At 42.6% G+C, this 27,257-nt stretch overlaps 1 protein-coding gene across 4 annotated transcripts in view; it reads left to right on the forward strand.

Moving 5' to 3' along the window:
- AUH (AU RNA binding methylglutaconyl-CoA hydratase) overlaps positions 1-27,257 on the forward strand; it is a 206,920-nt gene that overhangs the window by 30,115 nt on the left and 149,548 nt on the right. For 2 of the 4 annotated variants that reach the window (XM_080669179.1, XM_080669178.1), the window contains exons 2-4: positions 705-772; positions 880-967; positions 14,174-14,260. In XM_080669179.1, the coding sequence (XP_080525305.1) occupies positions 705-772; positions 880-967; positions 14,174-14,260 (243 nt within the window). The remainder of the gene's footprint in view (positions 1-704; positions 773-879; positions 968-14,173; positions 14,261-27,257) is intronic. The other 2 variants (XM_080669181.1, XM_080669180.1) reach the window with 1 other exon arrangement.

Raw genomic sequence — 27,257 nt, forward strand, 5'->3', positions numbered from 1 at the left:
AATTAGGGAAGTTAGGAGGGAGAGCTGGGCTTTGTGGGAGATAGAATGAACTTTGTTTCTATAGATTGAGGTTGAGTTGCTTGTTAGATTTCCAAATGGAAGTGCCTTCAGTTTAAGCATATGCAACAGAGGGAGAGAAACTTGGGATGGAGATAATGAAAACTAGTTAGTATGACAAAAAGAGTAACTGAGGCGCTAATACCTGGTATGTATACCACTACAAAAAGCTGATCCTGCAGTCCTTGCCTATGACAAGGATTTGTTAGCCATTAGTTCTGTAGGTAGGTGAAGGTGATACAACCACATTTTCAGTAGCACGCTGTAATTGAGGATTTTCACTAGGAAGCGTGGCTTTCCTTCTAGTTAGTCTAACTTGGTGGTATAAAGTGTACTTAAATATGCTGATTACCTTGGTGGTTAATTTAAAAGAGATAAATTGTAGGGACATGATGTTCTAAAGCTCTTCTATATCAGTGGGAAGAAAAGCAGTGAATATTAAGCAGAAGATTGATTTTATAACTATGTTACAATGCCACATTCTTTAAAATATATGCTTGAAACAGAAGGTAAACACAAAACTAAGCTCTTGGAGGGCACTTCGAGGAGGTGGTAGATTTCTTGTCTCCAGTTAACTAGCTGTGTATGTGGGAGTCTGTACCGTGAACACTCACTAACTCAAGTGCTTGTGCTTTTTTCATAACTAGGAATTGTGGTGCTTGGAATAAACAGAGCTCATGCCAAAAATTCATTCAGTAAAAATCTCGTTAAAATGGTGAGTGTAAAGATTGAACTCTTTGCTTCTAAAATTAAGCTATAATGTCGACATCAATCTGAAAAATGTTCTCCCTTTTTCTTCTTATCCTCCCTGTTTCTATTTAGCTCTCAAAAGCTGTGGATGCTTTAAAATCTGATAAGAAAGTACGGACTGTAATAGTGAGGAGTGAAGTCCCAGGGATATTCTGTGCTGGTAAGTAAATAAATTTTATTATGAATTAAATTGCAGTCTAATTTTCCCTCACTAATAGCCTATTACAATGTGTTCTGTGGTTTGAATTCCATTACCCACAATTCCTCTTTGTCTTTTTTTAATGGTTTACAAGAAAAAAGATGCTTTGTCAGTATTAGACACTTTTGTAACAAGTAGATTGTTTTGGAAGTTGAAAAAATAATTTGAGTCATTATTTGTTTGTAGTACATGAGTAATATTTCTGAAAGATCAGCTGGGAAGGAAAAATAGTATTTCCTACCCACAACAGTGTCCCTTTCTATTAGTGACTCAGGAAATACTCTACTTGACGAGCAATAGCTGTGCCAGTACAGTATGCTACGCATCCTATAGACATTTGCTCTGAAGGTTGGTGTTTGCAGTAGTGCCTCCCTATGTTCACAGAATGTATTTTCAAATAGGTATCTACAGCAGTGAAAGGTAAATGTTGTTTTCCCATTTATACTGCTTACCAAAATATTTTGTTTTCTTGTATTTTCCATATTTGTAAGTATTTCTAAGCCATGAGATTGAGTGAATCTGTTTCAACTAGTAAAAAGTGTAGATGATTAAGATAAAAAATGCCGATAACATGCAGTATCATTGTAATTTACTAAGAATTAAATGAAGGGAGAACTTGACTGAAGAATTAAGTTTTTTTTCTCCAGTAAAAATATAAATGGGTTAATACCTTTGAGGTAACCAAACTTTTGAGAGAATGACAACATATGCTATTTTATTTATTAAGTATTGAACATTTAGTGTATACCCAGAATGATGATGAGAAGATGGGAAAATATTGCTAAGTAGAACCTTTTTAGAAGTGTCTTAGTTGTGAAACTGATATTCTTCAGTTTCATTCTTTTTTTTTTTTTTTAAATATATTTTATTGATTTTTTACAGAGAGGAAGAAAGAGTGATAGATAGTCAGAAACATCGATGAGAGAGAAACATCGACCAGCTGCCTCCTGCACACCTCCCACTGGGGATGTGCCCGCAACCAAGTTACATGCCCTTGACCGGAATCGAACCTGGGACCTTTCAGTCCGCAGGCTGATGCTCTATCCACTGAGCCAAACCGGTTTTGGCTTTCAGTTTCATTCTTAAGGGTCCTTAGTTTTCTGAGCTTCAAATTCTGTGGCTTCCACATGAAAATATTGCAGAATTTTACGGTATGTAAGACTATTCCATGTAAATGGGTTATATTTTGGCTTTTGATGTAATGTAGCATACCTACAAGGGTTAGTTTTAACTCTTTTGGTAATCAAAGACAGTAAAGTTATACTCCTCAGCTGCTGGGTGGTGAGGTTTTGCAGTGCAGATTTCTGCTTTTACATCTGTCAAACACAAGTAACACCATCTGCCTGGTAGGTTGTTCGAGGCTTCATTGCCACAGTGTACCTATGGGTAGTCAATAGTAAGTAACTGATGGCTCTTCATAGTTTTTATAAGGGCTTTACATGTATTTCTGTTTTATTCCTTAAAGAATATGGAAAATATATACCAAGACAATAGCATTCTTGTATCTGTGACTTTAGGACTAGTGGATATTTCTCCAGGGGACTGAGTCAAAAGCCATGACAGATGGCTGTGAGGTCACTGTTCTCAGGTCCTGTGAGGGCTGCTGAGGGCCTTATTGGGAGGACTTTGGTCAGTTTAGGGGCCTTTAAAGAAGGCCCTATTATGTGAATCCACGAGGAGTGACAGTGATACTGTGAAGGTAGAACAACACTTCAGAAATAGTGTTAATGACCATAGTAACATTACTGTTATTACCCAGGAGCTGCCCAAGTCAGAGGAGGTTCTCCCCTCCTCGGCTCATTGGAGAGAATTCAGAAAAGTGACAGAAAGCAGTGTTGAAGCAAAGCAAGTGAATGTAAGGAAGCAAAGCAAGCAAATTTATTAAGAATACACTTGGCATAAAGCATAAGTGGGCAACTGAGCTAGTCTGAGCACCCCGCCTGGTATGGGTTCAAGGGTTTCCCCCAACATAGGTTTCAAGGTTCCCCTGTCAGATAGACTAGATTTTAAGGTCCCCCTTTTATGTTGTTGTGACTTTTCGCAGAATTTATTAGATCAGTGGTCGGCAAACTGCGGCTCGCGAGCCACATGCGGCTCTTTGGCCCCTTGAGTGTGGCTCTTCCACAAAATACCACGTGCGGGCGCGCACGTACAGTGCGATTGAAACTTCGTGGCCCATGCGCAGAAGTCAGTTTTTGGCTCTCAAAAGAAATTTTAATGGTTGTACTGTTGATATTTGGCTCTGTTGACTAATGAGTTTGCCGACCACTGTATTAGATCATCTGGCAATTTTATCTCGTCAAGTCCCAAGACTGCTGACTTTGTTCAGTGGGTGAGATAAACTCCCCTTCCCCCTTCCCTCCTCCTGCCCTAGCGGCTGTTTATCCTGCCTAACATTGCTCTCTCAAATCATACCATCCAGATTCTTCTGGGGTTTTTGTTATTTGTCCCCCAGACTTCACCTGTCGGGTTTAGCTGGTACGAATGGCATTAATTGGCTGTTTGCTCTCTATTTTCCCAGGCCAGGGTGGCTTACGCTATGTATTCTCTGGTTAGGGAGGTTGTAAACCATTTGCTCTCAAGTGTCCTTGGTGGGGGAGTATAAGGCTTGGGATTCACAGGCTGGCTGCAAGCTGCCCCATCTGTTTGGCCTTGTTTAATTGTCTTGTCTCAGTTTCCCCATTCCACTTTCCCCATTTCACTTCCTAGCTTCTTAGTATCCTGCCACACTGTCTTTTTGTTAGTAATAGGTTTTGTGATTAAAACACTGTAGTTATTGGTAGAATTCTCTTAATCTTACCTATTTATTTGCTGCCCACATGTTTTGCATTGCTATATTATGTATATTCTTTGAAATAGGCTTTAATGCTTTAGTACATTTTACAGATGGCTTTTATAGGTTGCCTTTTTGGGGACATATTAAGTAATATACCACATCCTTTTACCAGATTAACAAGTTAGTTTTGAATACTTTTTTCAAGTACTAATCAGATACACTTTCTTTGCTGTATATGCTTTTAAACTTTTTCATGATTAAGATATCTATATTTTAACTCATAAGAACTGTTACTGTATTTTGTGAAAAAAAAAAACAGTGTTTGAATTCTAGGAAAATTGGGGCACATCATTTATTAACTCATTGTGTATAATAGAACCATTCTTTCAAATTTCTCTGAAAGATTTTCTTTGCTTACATATATTTGAAACAGTTTAGTAGGTCTGTCTTTATTAATGTGTACAGATTAAGTGTAAGTCCAGATAAATTTAAACTTATAGTCTATATTAATTTAAAATATTAATTTTAATTAGGCCTCATTTATTAGTTATTGTTGAAGAATAGTCTTTTACAGAGTTTTAATTTCTATTCTGAAATAGTGATATTCAAAACCCAAATCCTCTAAAACAGTAAATTCATTTATTGATTATTCTCTTAGCTCTCCTACCTCCCTAAAGTTACTCATTTCCCCCCTTCCCTTTCAGCCCCCACCGAGTTTCTCTTCTATGTACGTCTGTATTCCTGTGACATCTTGTTCATTTCTGAAAACTTAATGCTTATGAAGCTGTTCTTGCCTCAAATTTCTTGAGGATGGGAACTTCTCTTTTTCTTCTTTGAAAATCATCTTTCGTGTTCTCTGGACACAGCACATAATAGGGACTCAGCATGTATTTGCTAAAGTCAATCCGCCTTTAAACTGCCCTGATCACGGGTGTTTCTCAGGAGCTGTTTGTTGGGTGTGTTTGCAGTGTCTCTGAATTGTCTCAGACCACCCTCCTATTCACTGATAGTGTCTCTGGTTACTGACTTTGGTGCATTTTTTCTGTATCATTTTTCTAAGATACTAGAAAAACATAATTAAGCCCTATTAAACTGATCCCTGTATGCACTGGAGGTTGGACAGAGTGATTTCTGACTTCCCATTTAAATCTATTATTTAGAATCAATAACCATATTTCACTTACATTTTTTAAATCAAATATTAGTTTAAAAAGTACAGTAGGTCAAAATGTGTGAAATTTGTACAGAATGTATGAAAACGTATATAAAGAGAGAAATCCCGCTGTCATCCCACTCCCTCTACTCCATTATTCCTCTAATAAAAATAACAATTTTTATCATATTCTTTATTCTTGTAGTATTTCATTATACAGATGTACACACATACACATGAATATACAAATGTGTATGTTGAGGAACTGTTTGCTGTGGTAATGTGAAGCCGGCAGGAAGTGTGGAGGATGCATGTTGTAAGAGCTGTGCATGAGGTGCTAGCCCCGGTGCCTCCTGCGCTGGAACTGTCTGCAAGTGAGGCTCTGGTTGGAGTGATAGCTTCTTTCTCTGTCTGTAATAATAATTGTTACATAAAATTATATTAAGTGAATGTACATACACAGTCAATAATTTGAAAAAAATCACCAAGTGTGTTAGTATACCTCTTGGTTTTGGTAACTGAAATTGTGACATTAACTGGGCTTCTGAATTATTTGTTACAAACATTTGAGAGGAAAACATTTTTAGAATAAAACAATCTCATTGGGCAAGTCACATGCTATCTTTTTAAAGAGACCCTGTAAGGTCAAGGACCCGATGAAGGGGTGGTTTAGCCGGAGCTCCTTCCCCTGACTTGTAGGACAGGGCTTTCTTTGCTGTTCTGGTGATTTACTGTTTTGGAATGTGTTTTCTTTTTAAGCTCTAAAATCTCATGCACTTAAGCATCATAATGATCCTATGTTGATTGAGAAAATATATAATGTCAAAATACCATCTGGTTATAGTAGTATATTTAAATGAATTTTCTATTATAAACTACAGTGATATCTAGATACAGAAAAAAAAAGTACATCATAGGAATCATGACTGTGGACACTGTTTCCTGTAAGTGTGTTTTCAGATGCCATGCCAGACCTTAAGCTTGACTCCAGGTTGGAAATCACTCTTGTATACTTTTTTCCTGTACTTTTTTTTTTTCTTTCTTTCAAGATTTTTTTTATTGATTTTTAGAGAGAAAGGAAGGGAGAGGGAGAGAGAAACATCCGTGTGAGAAGGGGGTTGCCTCCTGCATGCCCCCTTCTGGGCATCAAGCCTGCAACCAGGGCCTGTGCCCTGACCTGGAATCAAGCCGCAAATCTGTAGTGCCTGGAGGACACCCAACCCACAGGGGCCAGGGCTGCCTGCACTTCTTGTAGAATACTGAGATGTGTCATTTTGATAATCAAAGCTCAATGTGAAGCACTGGCTGCATAGTTTACATGAGATTGGCTTGAGTGTGTCATGTTCTAGAAATTTATTTACATATTCACTAAAAATTTTTATCTTGTTTATTTTATTTTATTGATTTCAGAGAGGAAGTTAGAAAGAGAGAGATAGAAACATCAATGATGAGAGAGAATCATGGATTGGCTGCCTCCTGCACGTCCCTACTGGGGATCGAGCCTCCGACCTGGGCGTGTGCCCTTGACCAGAATCGAACCTGGGACCCTTTAGTCCACAGGCTGACGCTCTATCCACTGAACCAAATCAGCTAGGGCTATCTTGTTTTTTACACACACACACACACACACACACACACACTCTCTCTCTATCTCTCTCTCTCTCTCTCTCTCTCAAAGATAATATGAAATCTATTTCAAAATGATTTTGTAGTAACATTTTTAATATATTATCTATAATGAAATTATGAAAAAGTCCTTTTAGTGAGGTTACTGTATTGGCTGTAAACATGTAACCCTAGTCATCTATTTTTGTTCTTTTAGTGTTCTAAATGTAAGTAGAAAACATGTGGGTTGTTTTTACCATAAACTTTTTAAAGTGAAATTTTATGAGAAGTTACTGAGACTGAGAATTTTTTCCTTTGTAATTACTAAAATAGATTATAAACAATTCTTGGTAATTGATTCTTGTATATAGAACTCTAACTTGAGTGTTTCATTGAATTACACTGGTGTGGTTGGTGTTTTTTTTTAAAGTAAAGGTAGTTTTGCTTCTGCTTTTGAATTCTAGTAAATTGTGTTCTGACAGAATTTCTCACTAAAATTGTCAACATGCTTGATTGAATGTTATGTGTATTGTTCAAATGGATACAGATGTCATGATGTGATTAGAAGTATGGGTGCTTCTGACTAATAAAGTTATCCAAAGTTGCTTCAGTATCTTAGGTTGTTATATTTATGAATTTGAATGTTAATCCCTTAGAGCAGCGATTTTCAACCTTTTTCTTGTCACGGCACACATAAATTATTACTAAAATTCGGTGCACACGCAAAATTTATTGTTGGAGCCATATAGGCATGCAATTTTCTTTGTGGGGAAGTTTTTAATTACATACTCAATTTCTTTTATATGTATTTGTGTTTTTAGATTTTCTATTCTTTGTCACTTTTAATAAGTTGTGTTTTTCTGGGAATTTGTCCATTTCATGTAACTTTTCAAATTTATGGGGCCAAGTTTGTTAATATTTGCTTATTGTTTTGATGTCTGCAAAGTCCTTAGTATTATCCCTCCTGTTCATTCTCGGTTTTAGGACTTGTGCCTTCTCTGATTTTACATGACGACCCATGCTAAAAGGTTTTAGTTTTTAGAGAATTAACTTACTTGATTTTTCTCTCTTTTTTTCTATTTTAAAATTTGTTTTCTATTTAAAAATTTTGTTTGTGTGTTTCTTTTCTTCAACTTTGGGATGGATTTTCTCCTGTTTCCTATTCTCGAAGGGTATCTGATGAGGAAATTCGCCTCCTTGCTTTGTCAGTTACTGTGTGTGAGAGGTCTGTTAAAAGTCCACTGTGATTGTAGATGTGTCAGTTTTTGTTTCTGTTTGTCAGATTTTGCTTTATATATTTCGGTGCTGTCTTATTTTATGCATTCCAGTTTAGAATTCTAATGACTTTCTTAGTGGATCATCCTATTTATTATTGTAAAAGGACCCTCTAGCTTTAGTGATGCTTCTTGCCTTAGGTCCCTTTTGTCAGATATTAAGATGACTTTACAAGTTTCCTTTTGGTTAGTGTTTTCATGTTTTTTACCATTTTATTTTAGCCATTCTGAGCCCTTATATTTTAATGTATGTCTCTAGTAAGCAGTATAAAATAAGATTTTAAACTCTACTGTTAAAATCTTCTGCTTGAAGAATACCCTCTAGTGTTTCTTTTAGTGTGGGCCTGCTGATGACAAGTGTGTGTGTGTGTGTGTGTGTGTGTGTGTGTATGTGTGTGTAAAATGTCTTATTTTATCTTCATTTCTTTTCTTTTTTTAATTTTTATTTATTATTATTATTATTATTATTATTTTTTAATTTAATAAATCTATATTGTTCAGATTATTACAATTGTTTCTCCTTTTTCCCCCCATAGCTCCCCTCCACCCGGTTCCCACCCCACCCTTTGCCCTTACCTCCCCCACCACTGTCCTCATCCATAGGTGTACGATTTTTGTCCAGTCTCTTCTTGCACCCTCCATACCCCTTTCCCCCTGAGAATTATCAGTCCACTCCCTTTCTATGCCCCTGATTCTATTATATTCACCAGTTTATTCTGTTCCTCAGATTTTTAATTCACTTGATTTTTAGGTTCACTTGTTGATGGATATGTATTTGTTGTTCATAATTTTTCTCTTTACTTTTTTCTTCTTCCTCTTCTTTAAGAATACCTTTCAGCATTTCATATAATACTGGTTTGGTGGTGATGAACTCCTTTAGCTTTTTATTATCTGTGAAGCTCTTTATCTGACCTTCCATTCTGAATAATAGCTTTGCTGGGTAGAGTAGTCTTGGTTGTAGGTTCTTGCTATTCATCACTTTGAAAATTTCTTGCCACTCCCGTCTGGCCTGCATAGTTTCTGTTGAGAAATCAGCTGCCAATAGTATGGGTGCTCCCTTGTAGGTAATTAACTGTTTTTCTCTTGCTGCTTTTAATATTCTCTCTTTGTCTTTTGCTCTTGGCATTTTAATTATGATGTGTCTTGGTGTGGTCCTCTTTGGGTTCCTTTTGTTTGGGGTTCTGTGCGCTTCCTGGACTTGTAAGTCTATTTCTTTCACCAGGTGGGGGAAGTTTTTGGTCATTATTTCTTCAAATAGGTTTTCAGTATCTTGCTCTCTCTCTTCTTCTGGCACCCCCATAATTCTGATGTTGGTACGCTAGAAGTTGTCCCAGAGGCTTCTTACACTATCTTCAACTTTTTGGATTCTTTTTTCTTTTTTTTGCTTTTCCAGTTGAGTGTTTTTTGCTTCTTTGTATTTCAAATCTTTGACTTGATTCTTGCATTCCTCTAGTCTGCTGTTGGGTCTCTGTATAATATTTTTTATTTCAGTCAGTGTATGTTTAATTTCTAGTTGGTCCTTTTTCATATCTTCGAGGGTCTCGTTATATTTATCGACCTTTTCTAGGATATTCTTGAAGAGCCTTATAACCGTGGTTTTGAATTCTATATCCAGTTGTTTGTTTTCCTCCATTTCTTTCGTTTGTGATCTGTTTCTTCGTCTCCCCATTTTTCACTGCTTCCCTGAGTTGGTAGAGTAGCTTTGTGTGCTAGGTTTCCTATATGGCCCAGTGGGTCGGCCTCCCCAGTTAACCTGAGGTGGACACTCTTGGTGCACCCCTTTGGACTGTGTGTACAGCCTTGTTGTAGTTAAGTCTTGATTGTTGTTGGTATCACTGGGAGGAATTGACCTGCAGGCCAGTTGGCTGTGAGGATCAGCTGTGTCTATGCTGGGAGAAGTTTGGTGCTGGAGACAGCCTTATAGGATTAGCCTTGCCAGATTGCAAAAGCCTCTGTGCTCAGCTTGGAAGGGGTGGAGTCTCAGGGCAGGGCAGACAGTCTTGGCTTCCCGTCAGCCCTGCCCTTGCGCTCAAGTTTCCAGACCTCTGCCTTCCGCGGTTCCCGAGTTTCCGCCTTACAGTCCAGATTTCCCCTGTAAGAGCGTGGGTCGCCAGGGGCTCGCCTGGAACTGCGGTTCAGTGCAGTCGGAACTGGGGTTCAGTGCTGTCAGGAGCTTCCGCCTCCCTTCCGCTAGGGATAGCCTGTGGTAACCTCTGCAGTCAGTCTTTGTGCACACTCGCGCCTCCAGACCCCTGCCGCCGCAGCTGCCCTGAGTCTCTGAGTCTCTGGGTGCCTTTCTCTCTACCTGGCAGTCCAAACTCCCCCTGTATGAGCCTGGGTCCACAGGGTTTCGCCCGGAACTGAGGTTCAGTGCAGTCGGAACTGGGGTTCAGTGCAGTCGGGGGCTTCTTTCCCCCTCCCGCCAGAGAAAGCCAGCCAGGCACTCCTCCGCCCTTCCTCTCTGCACGCGCGTGTCTCCGTACCTCAGCTCTTTGCTGCTCCTTCTCCATGAGCTTTCCTCTTTCCTTCTAGTTGTAGAATTTCCACTCAGCCAGCTTTCCTGTGGTTCTAGATGGTGTCTGTTCTTTTAGTTGTAGTTTTGAAATGGTTGTGCGGGGCAGCAGTTTAGGTGCTTACCTATGCCGCCATCTTGGTTTCTCCCATAAACTGCTTTTTTTCTCATCTTCATTTCTGAAGGATTGTTACTGGAAAGGGGACCTGGCCCCAGGCGGGTCTGCCTAGGGCTGGCCAGTAGTGTGTGGGAAAGATTTCACAACAGGAGTCCAAGTGACTGTGAGGGAACATTTATTAAAGCTGGGACAGTAAAACAAGAAAGAGCTTAGCATAGAAGCAGCAACAGGAGAGCCAGGCTGGGCTGCCTTAGGTCCTGGGAAGGCAGAGAAAAGGGGGCCTTGGGAGCAAGTTCAGAGGTGAGCCTGGTATGAGCTGCCAATGGTGGCAAGCCTCGTGGGGTCCTTTAGGATTTAGGAGGTGCATGCCTGTGGGGGAAGGAGAAGGGAATTTTGGGGGCTGCTCCTAGAGGAGACAATCTGGGTCCTTTGTCTCATAGGGGGATCCTTAGGGGAGGTCTCAGGGGAGGGTTCCAGCAGAATATTCATCAGCTTTCCAGGTGGGCTCCTCCAGGGCCATGGTCTCCCCGATAAGTCAGTGCCAGGGCCGGGGGTTGTCAGTCATCGCAGCTGGTCCTGGTGTCGCCCACCTGGTTTTGCTGCTTTTCTGGGCCTGGAGCTGAAATATAACTGAAGCCTAGATGTTACCTGTGGGGAGGGGACCTTGTGTATCTGCTGTAAATCGCTGTCAGTGTGTTCAGCTCTCTGCCTCAGTTTCCCTGTTCTGCCTTCCCTGGATCACTGGCCTGTCTCAGGATGGTTACTAAGATTTTTCAAAAGTAGTCTCAGAGTCACAGTACAAATGTTTAACATTCCATAGAGAAAGGTAATTATTTCTAAAACTAGAGGCCCGGTGCATGAAATTCATGCACTGTGTGTGTGGGGGGGTGTCCCTCAGCCCAGCCTGCACCCTCTTCAATCTGGGACACCTTGGGGGATGTCCGACTGCCAGTTTAGGCCCGATCCTTGTGGCAGTCTGACATCCCTCTCACAGTCCAGGACTGCTGGCTCTTAACCGCTTGCCTGCCTGCCTGCCTGATTGCCCCTAACCGCTTCTGCCTGCCAGCCTGATCACCTCCTAATCACTCCCCTGCCAGCCTGATCGACGCCTAACTGCTCCCCTGCCGGTCCGATGCCCCAACTGCCCTCCCCTGTCAGCCTGGTCACCTCCAACTGCCCTCCCCTGCTGGCGTGATCACCCCTAACTGCCCTCCCCTGCTGGCCCAGTCGCCCCTAACTGCCCTCCCCTGCCAGCCCGGTCGCCCCCAACTGTCTTCCCCTCCAGGCCTGGTTGCCCCCAACTGCCCTCCCCTGCAGGCCTGGTCACCCCCAACTTCCCTCCCCTGCAGGCCTGGTTGCCCCTAACTGCCCTCCCCTGCAGGCCCGGTCACCGCCAACTGCCCTCCCCTGCCAGCCTGGTCACCCCCAACTGCCCTCCTCTGCTGGCCTGATTGCCCACAACTGCCCTCCCCTGCCGGCCATCTTGTGGCGGCCATCTTGTGACCACATGGGGGCGGCCATCTTGTGCGAGGGCGTGATGTTCAATTTGCATATCAGCTCTTTATTATATAGGATAAACCCTGAATCCTGAAGTCCCACACCTGGTGGGTGGGTAAGCTGCACACAGTCATCAGAGGCTGTCATCTTCAAACCTCTGAGCTGTGATTGGTGGGCAGTGCTCGGGCCACAGGTGTCAGGACCAAACCCTAGACCCCTGAGCTCCTGGCATGGCTCCAGGAGCCTCCTCTCCAAACCGGTGAGGTCTCCCAGCAGGCGGTGTGCCATAGATTCAGCACTAGGTGCTGTGCTAGAGGGCACCTAATAGAAGGAACTTGGTGGGTTCCAGAGTGCAGTTCCTGGGGCTCCTTCAGGACTCATCCAGAGTCCCTGTCTGTCCCCTCTGCAGTGCTTGCCTCCTCTTCCATCTACTCTTTTCTCCCAGAGAGCACTGCATTTAGCTACTTTTATTAACCAATGTGTATTAGCCCAGTATACACTGAGCAACATTGTATACTCTCAATTTAAAATCATGTTCTTAATGTTAAGTGGCAGTGAGTTGAACCATTATGTCTTTTAACAAATACATTCTACCTTAGATATTTTTTGGCTTTAATAACATTTTTCTTTCATGCTAAATTTTAATTCTTTGTGGAAAAAGTAGAAGACATATATTAGGTATCCACAAACGTTTAACATATATTGGGTACCCACCACTGAACTTATTAAGCAATATGATATTACAGAGATTAAAGTCCTCGCTATGTGCAGATTGCAGTCTCATCCCGTCCCCCCAGAGATCACCATTGGAATTTGGCATTTATCAGTCCATGCATGTTTTATATGCCTAAATAGCATCCTTGTGTAAAATGGTCATTATCCTGTGTATCTTTTCTGTATATAATTATACTAGTAAGTGTAATTATAGATTCTTCAACATTTTTAGCTCTACTTATATTTATACTAATTCCTTCATTTACACTAGAATTCTTCATTCCATTATGTATTTTTTTCTATCTTATTAACAATCCTTTTGATCAATATTTAGGTTATTTCCAATTTTTTGCTCTTTTACATATGTTGCATAGAATGTTATTTTCTCATTTCCTTGGGCGTGTGTTTGAGAGATTTTCTAGGGTGTGTGAATATCCTCCTATATAATAAAAGGCTAATGTGCAAATTTGTCCCCTCGGGAGTTTGACAGACCAGGAGTTTGACCACTGGCTATGAAGTGTGCTGACCACCAGGGTGTGGTGCAGAATGAAGGAAGGCCCCAGCCGGCAGGCGACAGCTCCGCCCTGCTTGCCGGCCAGTCCTAGGGACCCTGCCCGTGCACGAATTTCGCTGCACTTCTCACTCTCATAGGAAGTATGTGGGTTCAGAATGTCCCAACCTCAGCTGCTTGCAGCTTGATATTATGTCTAGTCATGATTCATTTATAATGAGCTAATAACTGACTAAGTAGCTGAGTGTATGCCCTCTGTGCTCTAATTTTATGTTTTCTATTTGTCTGTTTATTTAAATGGGGACCTACCCTTCTTAAATAGTTTAATTTTATTAAAAAGAATGTCTATGTTGAGCCACAGAGTATGTGGTTCCTTAAAGAATTCTTTACGTTTATTTTTCTCTGTTTCAGAATGATAAGCTCATAATTATGATATTGTCAGTTTGTTCATACGTGAAAGCCAGTGATTCTCAGATGTGATCGGTAGTCACCAAGACAGGCTTCCAGGAAGTGATTTTCTCTGTAGAAAGGCATACTGTGCCCTTTCACTGGGATGACATTTGCACTGATGAGGCAAAAGCAATAGTGGGTAAAACTGCCAACATCTTTGTAAGAACCAAGGAAGTGGCATCAATCTGTAGTTATTTGTGTTAACATTAAAGGGTTTATTTGTATTATTAAATAAATAAATATTTTAAAAATTTGTAATTTCAGTTTCTAATAAACTATTGATACATATAACCTAAACAAAATCTTTTCCTTTAAGAGGTTTAAGGGGACCTAAGATCACAGATTTTGAGAACCATTATTAAGTACACGGTAGATATATGAACAAACAAATACATTATTCTTCCTGATTCTTTGAGAAAGAAAATTTAGGTAATATAGTTCCTTTAACAGATAAATTCTGTTACTTTTAATGTTATATATGAATTTAAAGTTTTCAATTTATTTCATTAAAATTTTGTTTATAACTAGATTATATTTGTAAATAAAATACTTTGCAGGTGCTGACCTTAAGGAAAGAGTCAAAATGAATTCTAGTGAAGTTGGCCCTTTTGTCTCAAAAATAAGAGCAGTGATTAATGAAATTGGTAAGTATAATTAAGTTCTCCTTTTAGCATGCTGAATCTGACCTTAAATGTCAGATATAAAAAGTTATACACTGTCTTTATATATAAAATTTGGCCAAAACACTTATATAATTAGAAAATCATGACCTAAAGCTGATTTTTGTAAAATAATACGTAATGTATTTGATTTGAAAATTTGTGAAGAATGTTTTATAATTAAAGAGGCCTCCTATGTATGATGACATGGCATATGAAGATAATTATTACAAAACAAAGGGAGTAATTTGGCATTAGCCTTTGACTTAAAGTATCTATAGTTCTTAAGTAATTTCATACACAAATGTGTTTATAGATTTGGAATTTTTTTGTTTTTTACATAAATAGGATTGTATTATTTCCATAGAATTACAGACTTTTGTATAATATTTACATCTCAGTACATATCAATCTACTTTATTACTAGTACTTTTTAATATACTGCTAAATATATATATTTATATTTTTTAATATACTGCTAAATATATTTTCGTGTTTTCCCGAAAATAAGACAGTGTCTTATATTAATTTTTGCCCCCAAAGACACGCTAGGTCTTATTTTCAGGGGATGTCTTATTTTTCCATGAAGAAGAATACGGTACACATTTATTGTTAAATGAAAATAAAGGAAATTTATTACCTGTATACGGTACGGTAGTATGGTAGTTGTCAACACAAACCAGACAAACTGTGAATCCTACAGTATCAAGAATTTACTCATTTATTCAGTGACAATCATGTCATCATCTTCTGGAATATCATCATAACAATCCAATTCCTGAATTTCCTGGTGAATTTCTTGTGACTCCATTTCTTTCAGAATCAGTGGACCAAATCTCTCATGTTTAGCAATAGCACTGTCTTTAAATGAGTACTTCTTGTCAAGGTAGCCTGCTCGCAGTGCATTTGCAATGCAACTGTCAGTGATTTTCTCCCATGAATTCTTCACCCAAGTCACAACTTCTTGCAGTTTAGGTTTCACAAAGTTTCCACACTGATTTCTCTCCATTCTATTTTCAATGTAGTCATTAATTTCCATGCGCAAATTGCCTTTGAATGGCTTGTTTATTGCAATATCAAGAGTCTGGAGATAGGCCGTCATTCCTGCGGGAATCATTATCTGATCTATTTTTCTTTCGTGAAGAAATGTCTTCATGTCTTTATTTTTTATTTATTTATTTATTTATTTTCATTTTTATTTTTTTTATTTTTATTTTTTTTAAATAAATCTTTATTCAGATTATTACAAATGTTTCTCCTTTTTCCCCCCATAGCTCCCCTCCACCCGGTTCCCTCCACACCTTCTGCCCTTACCTCCCCCACCCCACTGTCCTCATCCATAGGTGTATGATTTTTGTCCAGTCTCTTCCTGAACCCCTCATACCCCTTTCCCCCTGAGAATTATCAGTCCACTCCCTTTCTATGCCCCTGATTCTATTATATTCACCAGATTATTCTGTTCCTCGGGTTTTTAATTCACTTGATTTTTAGGTTCACTTGTTGATAGATATGTATTTGTTGTTCATAATTTTTCTCTTTACTTTTTTCTTCTTCCTCTTCTTTAAGAATACCTTTCAGCATTTCATATAATACTGGTTTGGTGGTGATGAACTCCTTTAGCTTTTTATTATCTGTGAAGCTCTTTATCTGCCCTTCAATTCTGAATGATAGCTTTGCTGGGTAGAGTAATCTTGGTTGTAGGTTCTTGCTATTCATCACATTGAAAATTTCTTGCCACTCCCGTCTGGCCTGCATAGTTTCTGTTGAGAAATCAGCTGACAATAGTATGGGTGCTCCCTTGTAGGTAATTAACTGTTTTTCTCTTGCTGCTTTTAATATTCTCTCTTTGTCTTTTGCTCTTGGCATTTTAATTATGATGTGTCTTGGTGTGGTCCTCTTTGGGTTCCTTTTGTTTGGGGTTCTGTGGGCTTCCTGGACTTGTAAGTCTATTTCTTTCACCAGGTGGGGGAAGTTTTCTGTCATTATTTCTTCCAATAGGTTTTCAGTATCTTGCTCTCTCTCTTCTTCTGGCACCCCCATAATTCTGATGTTGGTACGCTTGAAGTTGTCCCAGAGTCTTCTTACACTATCTTCAACTTTTTGGATTTTTTTTTTTTCTTTTTGCTTTTTCGGTTGAGTGTTTTTTGCTTCTTTGTATTTCAATTCTTTGACTTGATTCTTGTGTTCCTCTAGTCTGTTTTTGGGTCTCTGTATAATATTTTTTATTTCAGTCAGTGTATGTTTAATTTCTAGTTGGTCCTTTTTCATATCTTCGAGGGTCTCGTTATATTTATCGGCCTTTTCTAGGATATTCTTGAAAAGCCTTATAACCGTGGTTTTGAATTCTATATCCAGTTGTTTGTTTTCCTCCATTTCTTTCGTTTGTGATCTGTTTCTTTGACGCCGCATTTTCACTGCTTCCCTGAGTTGGTAGGATAAATTTGTGTGCTAGGTTTTTTATATGGCCCAGTGGGTCGGCCTCCCCAGTTAACCTGAGGTGGACACTCTTGGTGCACCCCTTTGTGGACTGTGTGTACAGCCTTGTTGTAATTAAGTCTTGATTGTTGTTGGTATCACTGGGAGGAATTGACCTGCAGGCCAGTTGGCTGTGAGGATCAGCTGTGTCTATGCTGGGAGAAGTTTGGTTCTGGAGACAGCCTTATAGGATTAGACTTGCCAAACTGCAATAGCCTCTGTGCTCAGCTTGGAAGGGGTGGAGTCTCAGGGCGGAGCAGACAGTCTTGGCTTCCCGTCAGCCTTGCCCTTGCGCGCACTCATAGACCTCTGCCTTCCCCAGCTCCCGAGTATCCGCCCGAGAGTCCGGACTCCCCCCACAAGAGCGTGGGTCCCCATGGGCTTGCCTGGAACTGGGGTTCAGTGAAGTCAGAACTGGGGCTCAGTGCAGTCAGGAGCCTTCAATTCCCTTCTACTAGGGAAAGCCTGTGGCAACCTCCGCAGCCTTTGTGCGCACTGGCACGCGTGCTCCTTCAGACCTCTGCCTTCCCCGGCTCCCGAGTCTCCGCCTGAGAGTCCAGACTCCCCCCGTAAGAGCGTGGGTCCCCAGAGGCTCGCCCGGAACTGGGGTTCAGTGCAGTCAGAACTGAGGTTCAGTGCGGTCGGGGGCTTCCTTCCCCCTTCAGCCAGAGAAAGTCAGCCAGGCTCTCAGGTGCCCTTCCTCTCTGCGCGCACAAAGACCCTTTGCCGTACATCCAATTCTCTGTGAGCTTTTCTCTTTCCTTCTAGTTGTAGAATTTTCACTCAGCCAGCTTTCCTGTGGTTCTGGATGGTGTCCGTTCTGTCTTTTAGTTGTAGTTTTGAAATTGTTGTGCGAGGCAGCAGTTTAGGTGCTTACCTATGCTGCCATCTTGGTTTCTCCAATGTCTTCATGTCTTTAGCGCGGTGAGTGCTGGCTGCATCCCAGACTAGCAGACCTCTTTGGCTCCCTTGCATAACAAGCGGCAGCATTAAATCGACCCACTCCCTTATAACTGCTTGTGTGGCCCAGGCTTTTTCAGTTTCAGGAATAAAAACGCCCAAAACACGTTCAATCTTTTCCTTCTTGCCCTTAGAAATGATTAAAGGTGGGATTTTAGTGCCATCCAGATGAATTGCCAAAATACAGGAAACACGTGCACTTTCGTAAGCAGTGGAGGGAATGTACGCCAAGGAGGCACCCCGCTGTTCAATTGTTGTTTGAGATGATTGGCCCATAAACACTGCAGTTTCATCCATAGCAATCATGTTGGAAAGATTGTATTTAGAGAAGTCAGCATCATCAATAAAGGACTTGAATGCAAGTGCTCGCTTAATAACTTGAGTATCTTCCAACCTAAACAATGTTGTAGATCTTCTTAAAGACAGTTCACTTTGTTGAAGGAAATTATCCAGCCAGTGTTGTGATGCTTTGAAGTCTTCGGGGGCTGTGTCAAACTGTGGTGCCATTGCAAGGGCAAATTCTTGAATCTGAGCCCTATTCACAACCAAAGCCTTTGCTCTCCTGTCAACAACCCATTCACAGATCAGGTCTTCCAGCTCGGAAAATAACGGTTGCCGACCTGATCCACACTTGCGCTTTTTAGCATTTCCCTTGTCCACTTGTTCAATGAGGTTACCATACTCTGCTCGCTATTTTCGGACCATTCGGATACTCAACATCTTCTCTTTGCAGAAAGCAGTAAGATTTTGGCCCCAAGAGTCTTCCACGATTCCTTTCTTGTACTCCACGGAGTAGCTTTTTCTTTTTGCGCTCATTTCTAGGGGTAAAATAAAAGGAATTGGGGTATCAAGGTGGGGGGAGGGGGATCACTCAAAATGACACAGGGGGGATCAGAGGGCGGAATCAAAATGGCACAGGAGAATCGGAGGGGGGATTACCATTTTAGTAACCCCTTTTGATCCTCCTGTGTCATTTTGATTGTCCCCTCTGATCCTCCTGTGTCATTTTGATTGTCCCCTCTGACCCTCCTGTGTCATTTTGATTGTCCCCTCTGACCCTCCTGTGTCATTTTAAGTGATCCCCCTCCCCCCACCCCTGTGCCACTGAACACCTTCACCAGACATCCCCCCTACCCCTTTATCAGACATTTACCCCCCTTGGGCCTGCCTGGGGACTGTCACTGGGCTTGCTGGGGCCTGGATCTGGGCTGGAGCAGGGTCTGCCACTGACTGAGAACCTTCAGTCATCATGAAGGCGGCCACGAGCATCAGGTAGTGTCACCAGAGACAGACCAGCACTCACCACCTTTGCCGCGTCCCGTCTGCTCTAATCCTCCTGTTCTTCTACACGCATCTGTGAAAGTCTCCTCCTCTCTCCCGCCCTGCGCTCAGCGCTCACTTCGACCTCCGCTCCGTCTCCACACAGCAGTGATGTCAGCAGTGACGTCAGGACTCCGCGTAATGTCACTGGTTGCTAGACGCCAGTCGGGGCGGCCCTAGCGACCAGTTTACGGTAAATTAATTTTCATTCTGAGACAGAGCCTGGGGGCCTTATTTTCGGGGGATGCCTTATATTTCACTCAGAAGGAAACCTGTAAGTAGGTCTTATTTTCGGGGATGTCTTATTTACACGGTAGTAATCCGTAGCATAGTCTCATCCATATTTTAAAATTATTTCTTTATAAACATTATTCATTAATGAATACTTGTGTTTTTTTGTTATTTATAAACAAGCAGTGAATATCTTTGTATCAAGTCTTTCAGAACATTAATATATGTATTTATAGGATGGATTCCTAAACATGGAATTACAGTCCTAAGTATAATGTGTTCATTGTACATTTTAATAAATACTGCCAGATTATATTTTTAAAAGGTTGCAATCATTTGTATTTCCATTAATTATATGACAGTTCCTGTTTCCTCATATTCCTGTCAGCATTTAATGTTGCTATTTAAAAAAATTTTCAAGGTTAAAAAACAAACATCTTAGCAGTTTAATTTGCATTTCCCCAGATATTGTGTCATGTTTTTTCTTAAACTTCCTTTTCACATCCTTCTTCTCCTTTTTATAGCATTGTATAATAATTATTTATTTATATAGCCTTTATCCTGTATCTTTTTTCTCTTCCTCAAATTTATTCCTAGCTATTTTATACCTTTGAATTGGATCTTTCCCTTCTCATTTCTGTTGAAGTCTGGTTATTGTAGGTCTGCAGGAACGTTACTAAATTTTATGTGCTTATCTTAGATGCCAACCTCCTAATTACTTGCACTAGTTATTAATTTTCTTATATTTTCCAGATAAAGGTTTTTTATTTATAAATAATGTAATTTTGGTGTTCTTTTCTCAACATCTTCATCTTCTATAGCTTTCATATATTTTTACATTGTCTAAGGTCCTTGGTATAATATTCATTTGTTGAAGTGAGCATGTTTATCCTTATCTTTATTTGACTTTGATGAATACTTTTTACATTTTTCCAACAATTTATCAAGTTCTCCTTTTCTTCTATTTCAGCTGCCCTGGTCTTATATTACTAGAATAAAGCCTACCTGGTCATTGTGGTTAGCGGTCATAGTGGTTTTTACTGTATTATGCTGGATTCAGTTTTATATGTGTTGGTATAATCATAAATGAGATTGACCTTCTGATTTGTTTTTTGTGTTACCTTTTCTGGCTTGGGTCAAGACTATGCACAGCCTTCATGCAGGAGGTGGTAAGCTTCCCATCTCTTTCTGTGTTGAACTGGGCATCATACGTTAAATGAAGGGTTAGTGGAATGTGACGTCTTTTGGAGTTTTGTGTAGTTTTGTTATTCTTGTTTACTTTAAAAATTTATTTTATTTTACTTTTTCTATCACTTTTTATCCCCTCTAGGACCTCTCCCACCTCTGCCCACTCCCTGCTTCCCCTGCAATCATCACGCTCAGTTTTAAAATACATGTGTTTTGATTTCTGGAATGGTTGTTGTCACCGTACTGTCTCTTTTCATCTTGTGCTAGTGTCAGCAGAGGCTTTTCTCTGCTTCTCTCTCCAGCTTCACCCTCACGGTTAGAGCCGTCTGAGGGGGAGTGTGGACTGGGTTTCCATATTGGTCAGAGAGCTTGGTGTTGGTAGTAAAAGTCAAAGCTGTCTGACTTCACACATGTGCTAGGAGGAGTGGCTATGCCTGGTCTGATTGTAAACATTACCTTGATGTTTCTTCAAAGCTTCTTTCTATTTTATTAATCTGAAATTGGGATTTTTCTGGAACTTTTTAAATGAAGAACTGTTCTGTTTCTGCAGTGACATTTTCTTTTCTGTGATTATAGCTATAGCATTTTTGTTGTGGATCCTGTCTACCTTTGTCAATTCCATGAGTTCCTTAATATTTTTTGATGATAATTTTCATTGCAACATTACAATAGACATGAAATGCTTAAGTTGCCTTTGTAGTGGTTTAGTGCAATTTTGAGGGGCAGGTAGACACTGTTTCTATCTAATCTGCTCATTCTATTTAGTAAAAGCCTAATATGCTAAGTGTCCGACTGTTCGTTCAACCGTTTGACCAGTCGCTATGACGCACACTGACCACTAGGGGGCAGATGCTCCGACTGGTAGGTTAGCTTGCTGCTGGGGTCCAGCCGATTGGGACTGGGTGAGATGGGCCGGACACGCCCTGGAGCCCTTCCGCGGTCCCTCCCCATCCGGCCAGCCTCCCATGGTCCCTCCCCAGCCAGCCAGACCCATTTGGCTCTGGGACTGGTCGAGATGGCCCCGATCGGCCCCTTTCGGCCTCGATCGGGACTGGGCGAGATGGGCCGGACATGCCCTGGACGAATCCGTGCACCGGGCCTCTAGTTTAATATATGGAACCAGGGCAGGCAGACTTCTTAAAGGGATGGATAGTAAATGTGGCTTTGAGGGCCATTATGGTCTCTGTCACAGCTACTCAACCTTCTTTTCTTTTAAAGACTTTCTTTTTCTTTTTTGTTAATCCTCACCTGAGGGTATTTTTCCATTGATGTTTAGAGAGATTGGAAAGGATGGGGAAAGACACACAGAGAGAGAAACATCGATGTGAGAGAGACACACATCAATTGGTTACCTCCTGTATGCACCCAACTGGGGCCGGGAATTGAACCTGCAACTGAGGTACTTGCCCTTGACCGGAATTGAACCCGGAACCCTTCAGTCCCTGGGCCCACACTCTATCCACTAACCAGCTAGAACAAAGACTTCCTTTTTCTTTTTTAAAAAATATATTTTTATTGATTTCAGAGAGGAAGGGAGAGGGAGAGAAGGATAGAAACATCAATGATGAGAGAGAATCATGGATCGGCTGCCTCCTGCATGCCCCCCACTGGGGATTGAGCCTACAACCCAGGCATGTGCCCTGGGGTGGAATCGAACCCAGGACCCTTCAGTCCACAGGCTGACGCTCTATCCACTGAGCCAAATCAGCGAGGGCAAGACTTTATTTTTCTAGAGCATTTTAGTTCACATCAAAGTGGAGAGGAGGATACAAAGATTCTGCATACCCTCTGCTTTCACATATGCATATCCTCCCTATTATAACACTCTCCCTCCAGAGTGATGTGTTTGCTACAACTGATGAACCTACACTGACACATTGTAATCACCCCAAGTACATAGTTTACTTTTAGTGTTGGACATTCTATGGGTTTGAATAAATGCAAAATGAAATGTGTCAATCATTATATTGTCATACAGAGTATTTTTATTGGCCTGAAATCCTCTGTGCATGGCCTTGTTACCTATTCCCTCTCCAGCAGCCACTTTTTACTGTCTCCATAATTTTGCATTTTTTAGAACTTTATGTAGTTGGAATCATACAGTTTATAGCTTTTTCAAATTAGTTTCATTAAACTTTCAAATTGGTTTCATTATATTTTTCTCCATGTTCTTTCATGACTGGACACTTTATTTTTAGTGCTGAGTAATATTTCACTGTTTGGATGTACCACAGTTTACTTATCCATTCACTTACCAAAGGATGTCTAGATTGCTCCCATGAATTGGCAGTTATGAATAAAACTGTTATAAACATTGTGTGTAGGTTTTGGTATGGACATAAATTTTCAATTCCTTTGTGTAAGTACCAAGGAGCAAAATTGTTGGATTGTGATGTTGCTGGTGAATATGGGGCCCTTGTCGTGTCACAAGACATTTTTGGGGACCCACAAGCGAGGATGAGGTCTGGTGGTAAGATTTGGGTGGGAATAGAAGGCTGCCCCCAGGTTCCCAATGTCTCATCTCTGTCCATCGTTGTGAAAAGAGTCCAGCCTTGTCTTCATCAGGCCCAAAGGCCAGTGTCCAAAAGTTCTGTGCCACGCCCAAGCCCAGGTCAGCGTAGCCCAGGCCTGGCCCCATCGGCCATGTAGTCTGCTCCTGCCGTGCTTCAACTGGTGCTGGGTCCAGGCCCACTTGGAGCCTGCAGGCTGGCTGGGCCCCAATGGGCTGCTAGGCCCACATGGCTGCTATGGAGGGACACCAGCAGGCTGTACAGGATGAGCAGGTGTTAACAAAGACGGAGAGAAGGGAGAAAGAGGGAGGGAGGGGAGCAGGATAGGGAGAGAAAGAGAGAGAAAGAAAGAGCTTTGTTAAGCTGGGATTATATTATCTTAGACTTGGGAAAGACCAGGTACTTCTTTAAACTAACCAGTCAGTTTTTCAACCTTTCAGAGGCTGGTTGTTGGGCCCTCCCCCTAACCAATCCATTTCCTGGATCTTCCAGGGTTCTGTGTACCTTATCCAATCCGATCCTTTTCCCAGGCTAGGCCCCGCCCCTTGTGGTCACCCTCTTAGTTCCTACTGCCCATGCCTCATAGTTAGTATATGCTCCTCTCTCTATGCCATCTTGGCTTCTACTATGCGTGTGCCCAGCAGAGGGATTTCTCTTTTATTGTTTTATCTCTCCCTTGGTAATCCTGGGTAATGATTGTAATGAGCCTTCCTCCAGGGATTGGGCCCTAGGACAGAGGTGGCGGTCCCCTGGGGAGCTTGTGAAGCGGTAGCTTCCTAGTGAAGCAGATGCAACGATTGGATTCAGCTCCCAGTTTATTAAGCTTCTTAATGTCTGATTCCCTTTGCTCCTCTCCTTTATTAATATCTAGCGACCTACGCTAACAAAATGTTAAAAGTTTGTTTGGCTTTGAAAATCACTGCCTGTCCTCCAAGCTGGATGTACCACTTTGCAGTAATGAATGAGACTTACTCTTGCTCCACATCCAAATCAGCATTTGGTGTTGTCAGTGTTCCAGACTTTGGCCATTCCTACAGGTGTGTAGTTGTTATAATTTGCATTTCCCTGATGACATATGATGTGGAGCATTTTAATGAAGTCCAGCACATCCATCTTTTCTTTCATGGATTGTGCCTTGGGTGTTGTAGTTCCCCCCTTACCTGCAGTTTCTCTTTTTGTGGTTTCACTTACCTGTGGTCAACCAGGGTCTAAAAATACTAAATGGAAAAGTCCAGAAATAAACAAGTTATAAATTTTAAATTGCAGCATTCTGAGTAGCTGATGAAATCTTTCACCGCCCTGTTCTGTTCCACCTGGGACAGGAATCACCCAGCTTGAAGCTGTATAGGCTCTCTGCCCATTAGTCTCCCAGTGGCTGGCTTGGTTATGTCATGGCATTGCTATGCTTGTGTTCAGGTAACCCTATAATTGCATAACACCAAGTTGCTATGCCATTCACCTCACTTCCTCTTATCACATAGGCACTGTATCATCTCACATCATCACAAGAAGAAGAGTGAGTACAGTAAAGAAGATCTTTTCAAAGAGACCACATTCACATAACTTTTTTTATAGTATCCTATATAATAAAAGCCTAATATGCAAATTGTCCCCTCCACCAGGAGTTTGACCAGGAGTTCGACTGCTCGCTATGATGTGTGCTGACCACCAGGGGGCAGCACGGAACATGGCGGGCGTCAGTGACGCGGCGCTGGCAGTGGGCGGCAGTGGAGGTGCTGCCGTCTCCGATGGGCCCCAATGAGAGTGGGACCATGGTGGGATGGTGGAGCAGGTGAGCGGGCGGTGCCAGGCCAAGGCGGGTGTGAATGGGGCCTGATTGCCCCGCTGATCACCCCACAGATGGCAACCAGCAGCAATGGTAGGGGGCGGGTTCCCAATCGCCCCGCTGATGGTCCTGCAGACGGCTACCAGTACATTACAGAGAAAGGGCAAATAGCAATATTAAAATATTTCTTCTAATTATTTTCCTTTCATTGTGCACGAATCCGTGCACTGGGTCACTAGCATTGTTATAATTGTTTTATCATTTTTGTTGTTAATCTCTTACTGTGTATAATTTATAAGTTAAACTTTATGATAGGTATGTATGTATAGGAAAAACCATAGTATATATGTACATATATCCTATCTAATAAAGAGGGAATATGCTAATTGACCCTCATGCCATCATAAAGATGGTGGCACCCACAGCCAATAAGTAGGGAATATGCTAATTGACTGTCCCGCCCTCAAAGATGGCGGCACCCACAGCCAATAAGGAGGGCATATGCTAATTGCCCCACCCTCAAATATGGTGACGCCCACAGCCAATAAGGAGGGGATATGCTAATTGACTGCCCCACCCTCAAAGATGGTGGCACCCACAGCCAATAAGGAGGGAATATGCTAATTGACTGCCCCGCCCTCAAAGATGGTGGCACCCACAGCCACAAGGTGGTGGCGCCCAGTCCCCTCAGCCCTGCCAGGGCGCCTGCCTCTGAAGTCCCCCAGTTTCCTCAGCCTTCCAGGTGCCCAGGGCCAGCCCGAGGTGCAGGCAAGTCTCGGATGGCGGCGGCCCAGCCACCCAGGGCTGCCCGAGGCTCAGTAACCAGGGCCGGCCAAGGCTTGTGCTGCTGGCAGTGGAAGCAGCAGCGGTGTGATGGGGCATCACCTTCCCCTGATCGCCTGATCACCTCCTGCCCCTGAGGGCTCCTGGACTGTGAGAGGAAGCAGGCTGGGCTGAGGGACCCCCCCTCCAGTGCATGAATTTTCATGCACTGGGCCTCTAGTCTATATATATAAAAGCCTAAGTGACCAAAAGGACTGGAATGTATGGTCGACCAGTTGCTATGACGCACACTAACCACTAAGGGGCAGACGCTCAATGCAGGAGCTGTCCCTGGTAGTCAGTGCGCTCCCACAGCCAACCTCACGTGGCCGGCCAGCCTCCTGCAGCCCCTCCCCATGGCCAGCTGCCCCAATTGGCCGCAGTCGGGGCCAGCCAGCCAGTCTTCCATGGTCCCTCCCCCTAGCCAGCTGGCCCTGATCTGCCCCAATCGGGGCCAGCCAGCCAACCTCCTGCGGTCCCTCCCCCCCAGCCAGTCCCTCCCCACAGCCGGCTGGCCAACCTCCCGCAGTCCCTCCTCCATCCCTCCCCCAGGCCAGTTGGCCCTGATTGGCCCAAACTGGCCTGGCCCTGATTGGGACTAGGCGAGATGGCCCCTATCGGCCCTGATTGCTGACCAGGCCTAGGGACCCCACCTGTGCATGAATTCGTGTACTGGGCCTCTAGCCCTATATAAAAAAAGGCTAATATGCAAATGACTGAAAGTCAGAACAACTGATCAACTGAACGACTGGTTGCTATGACATGTTCTGACCACTAGGGGGCGCGTGCAGAACATGGTGGGCGTCGGCTGAGGCAGAATGGTGGAGCAGGTGAGCGGGTGCACCAGACTAAGGCGGGGTGCCAGTCGCTGTCATTGGGGCGAGCCTCTGGTGGTTACTGAAAATTCTTCACTCCTGCGCGCTGTGGTCCCGCCCGGCGCTTGCACCTGCTGCTGGCGCTGGTCCTGCTCACACCTGCAGCCGGCCCTGGAGCCTCCGCTCACACCTGCTGCCAGCGCCTGGCGCCGGTCCCGATTGCTCAGCGGCTGCCGGCCCTGATCGCCCCTGAGGGCTTCTCCACCTGCCCCTGCTCCTGAGGGGTAATCGGGGCAGCAGCTGCCACTCGCACCCGCTGCTGGTGCTGGCCCCAATTGCTCTGCACCATCAGCGTATGCGAGCAGGGCCAGCGCCATCAGCGCGTGGGGGCGGCGGTGGGAGCGGGGCTGCTGGCAGATGGGACCAGGGCCATGGCGGGAGGGGCTGGGCAGGGACGCAGGGGATGGGCCAGACCTGCCCCTGTGCCCACCGCAGCCTCATGGCCCACAGTTCCTTTCAAGGTGCACAAATTCATGCACGGGGCCCCTAGTATATATATATTATGGTTCAGTACTCATATGCATTTTGAGACATCCACTGAAAATACTGTGAAAATCTTTAGGCCAATAAATGTGAAATTTCTGTCTCAAGAGCAGAGTCTGGAATACTCATGTAAACAGTGAAGAACCTGAATCAGGAGTTACAAGTTTTTTCGCAGAGAAAGCACGAGGCCAAGTTTTTTTCCAGTGGTCGGCAAACTCATTAGTCAACAGAGCCAAATATCAACAGTACAACGATTGAAATTTCTTTTGAGAGCCAAATTTTTTAAACTTAAACTTCTTCTAACGCCACTTCTTCAAAATAGACTCACCCAG

This window comes from Plecotus auritus (genome assembly GCF_963455305.1).
Source record: "Plecotus auritus genome assembly, chromosome: 5".
Lineage (NCBI taxonomy): Eukaryota > Metazoa > Chordata > Mammalia > Chiroptera > Vespertilionidae > Plecotus > Plecotus auritus.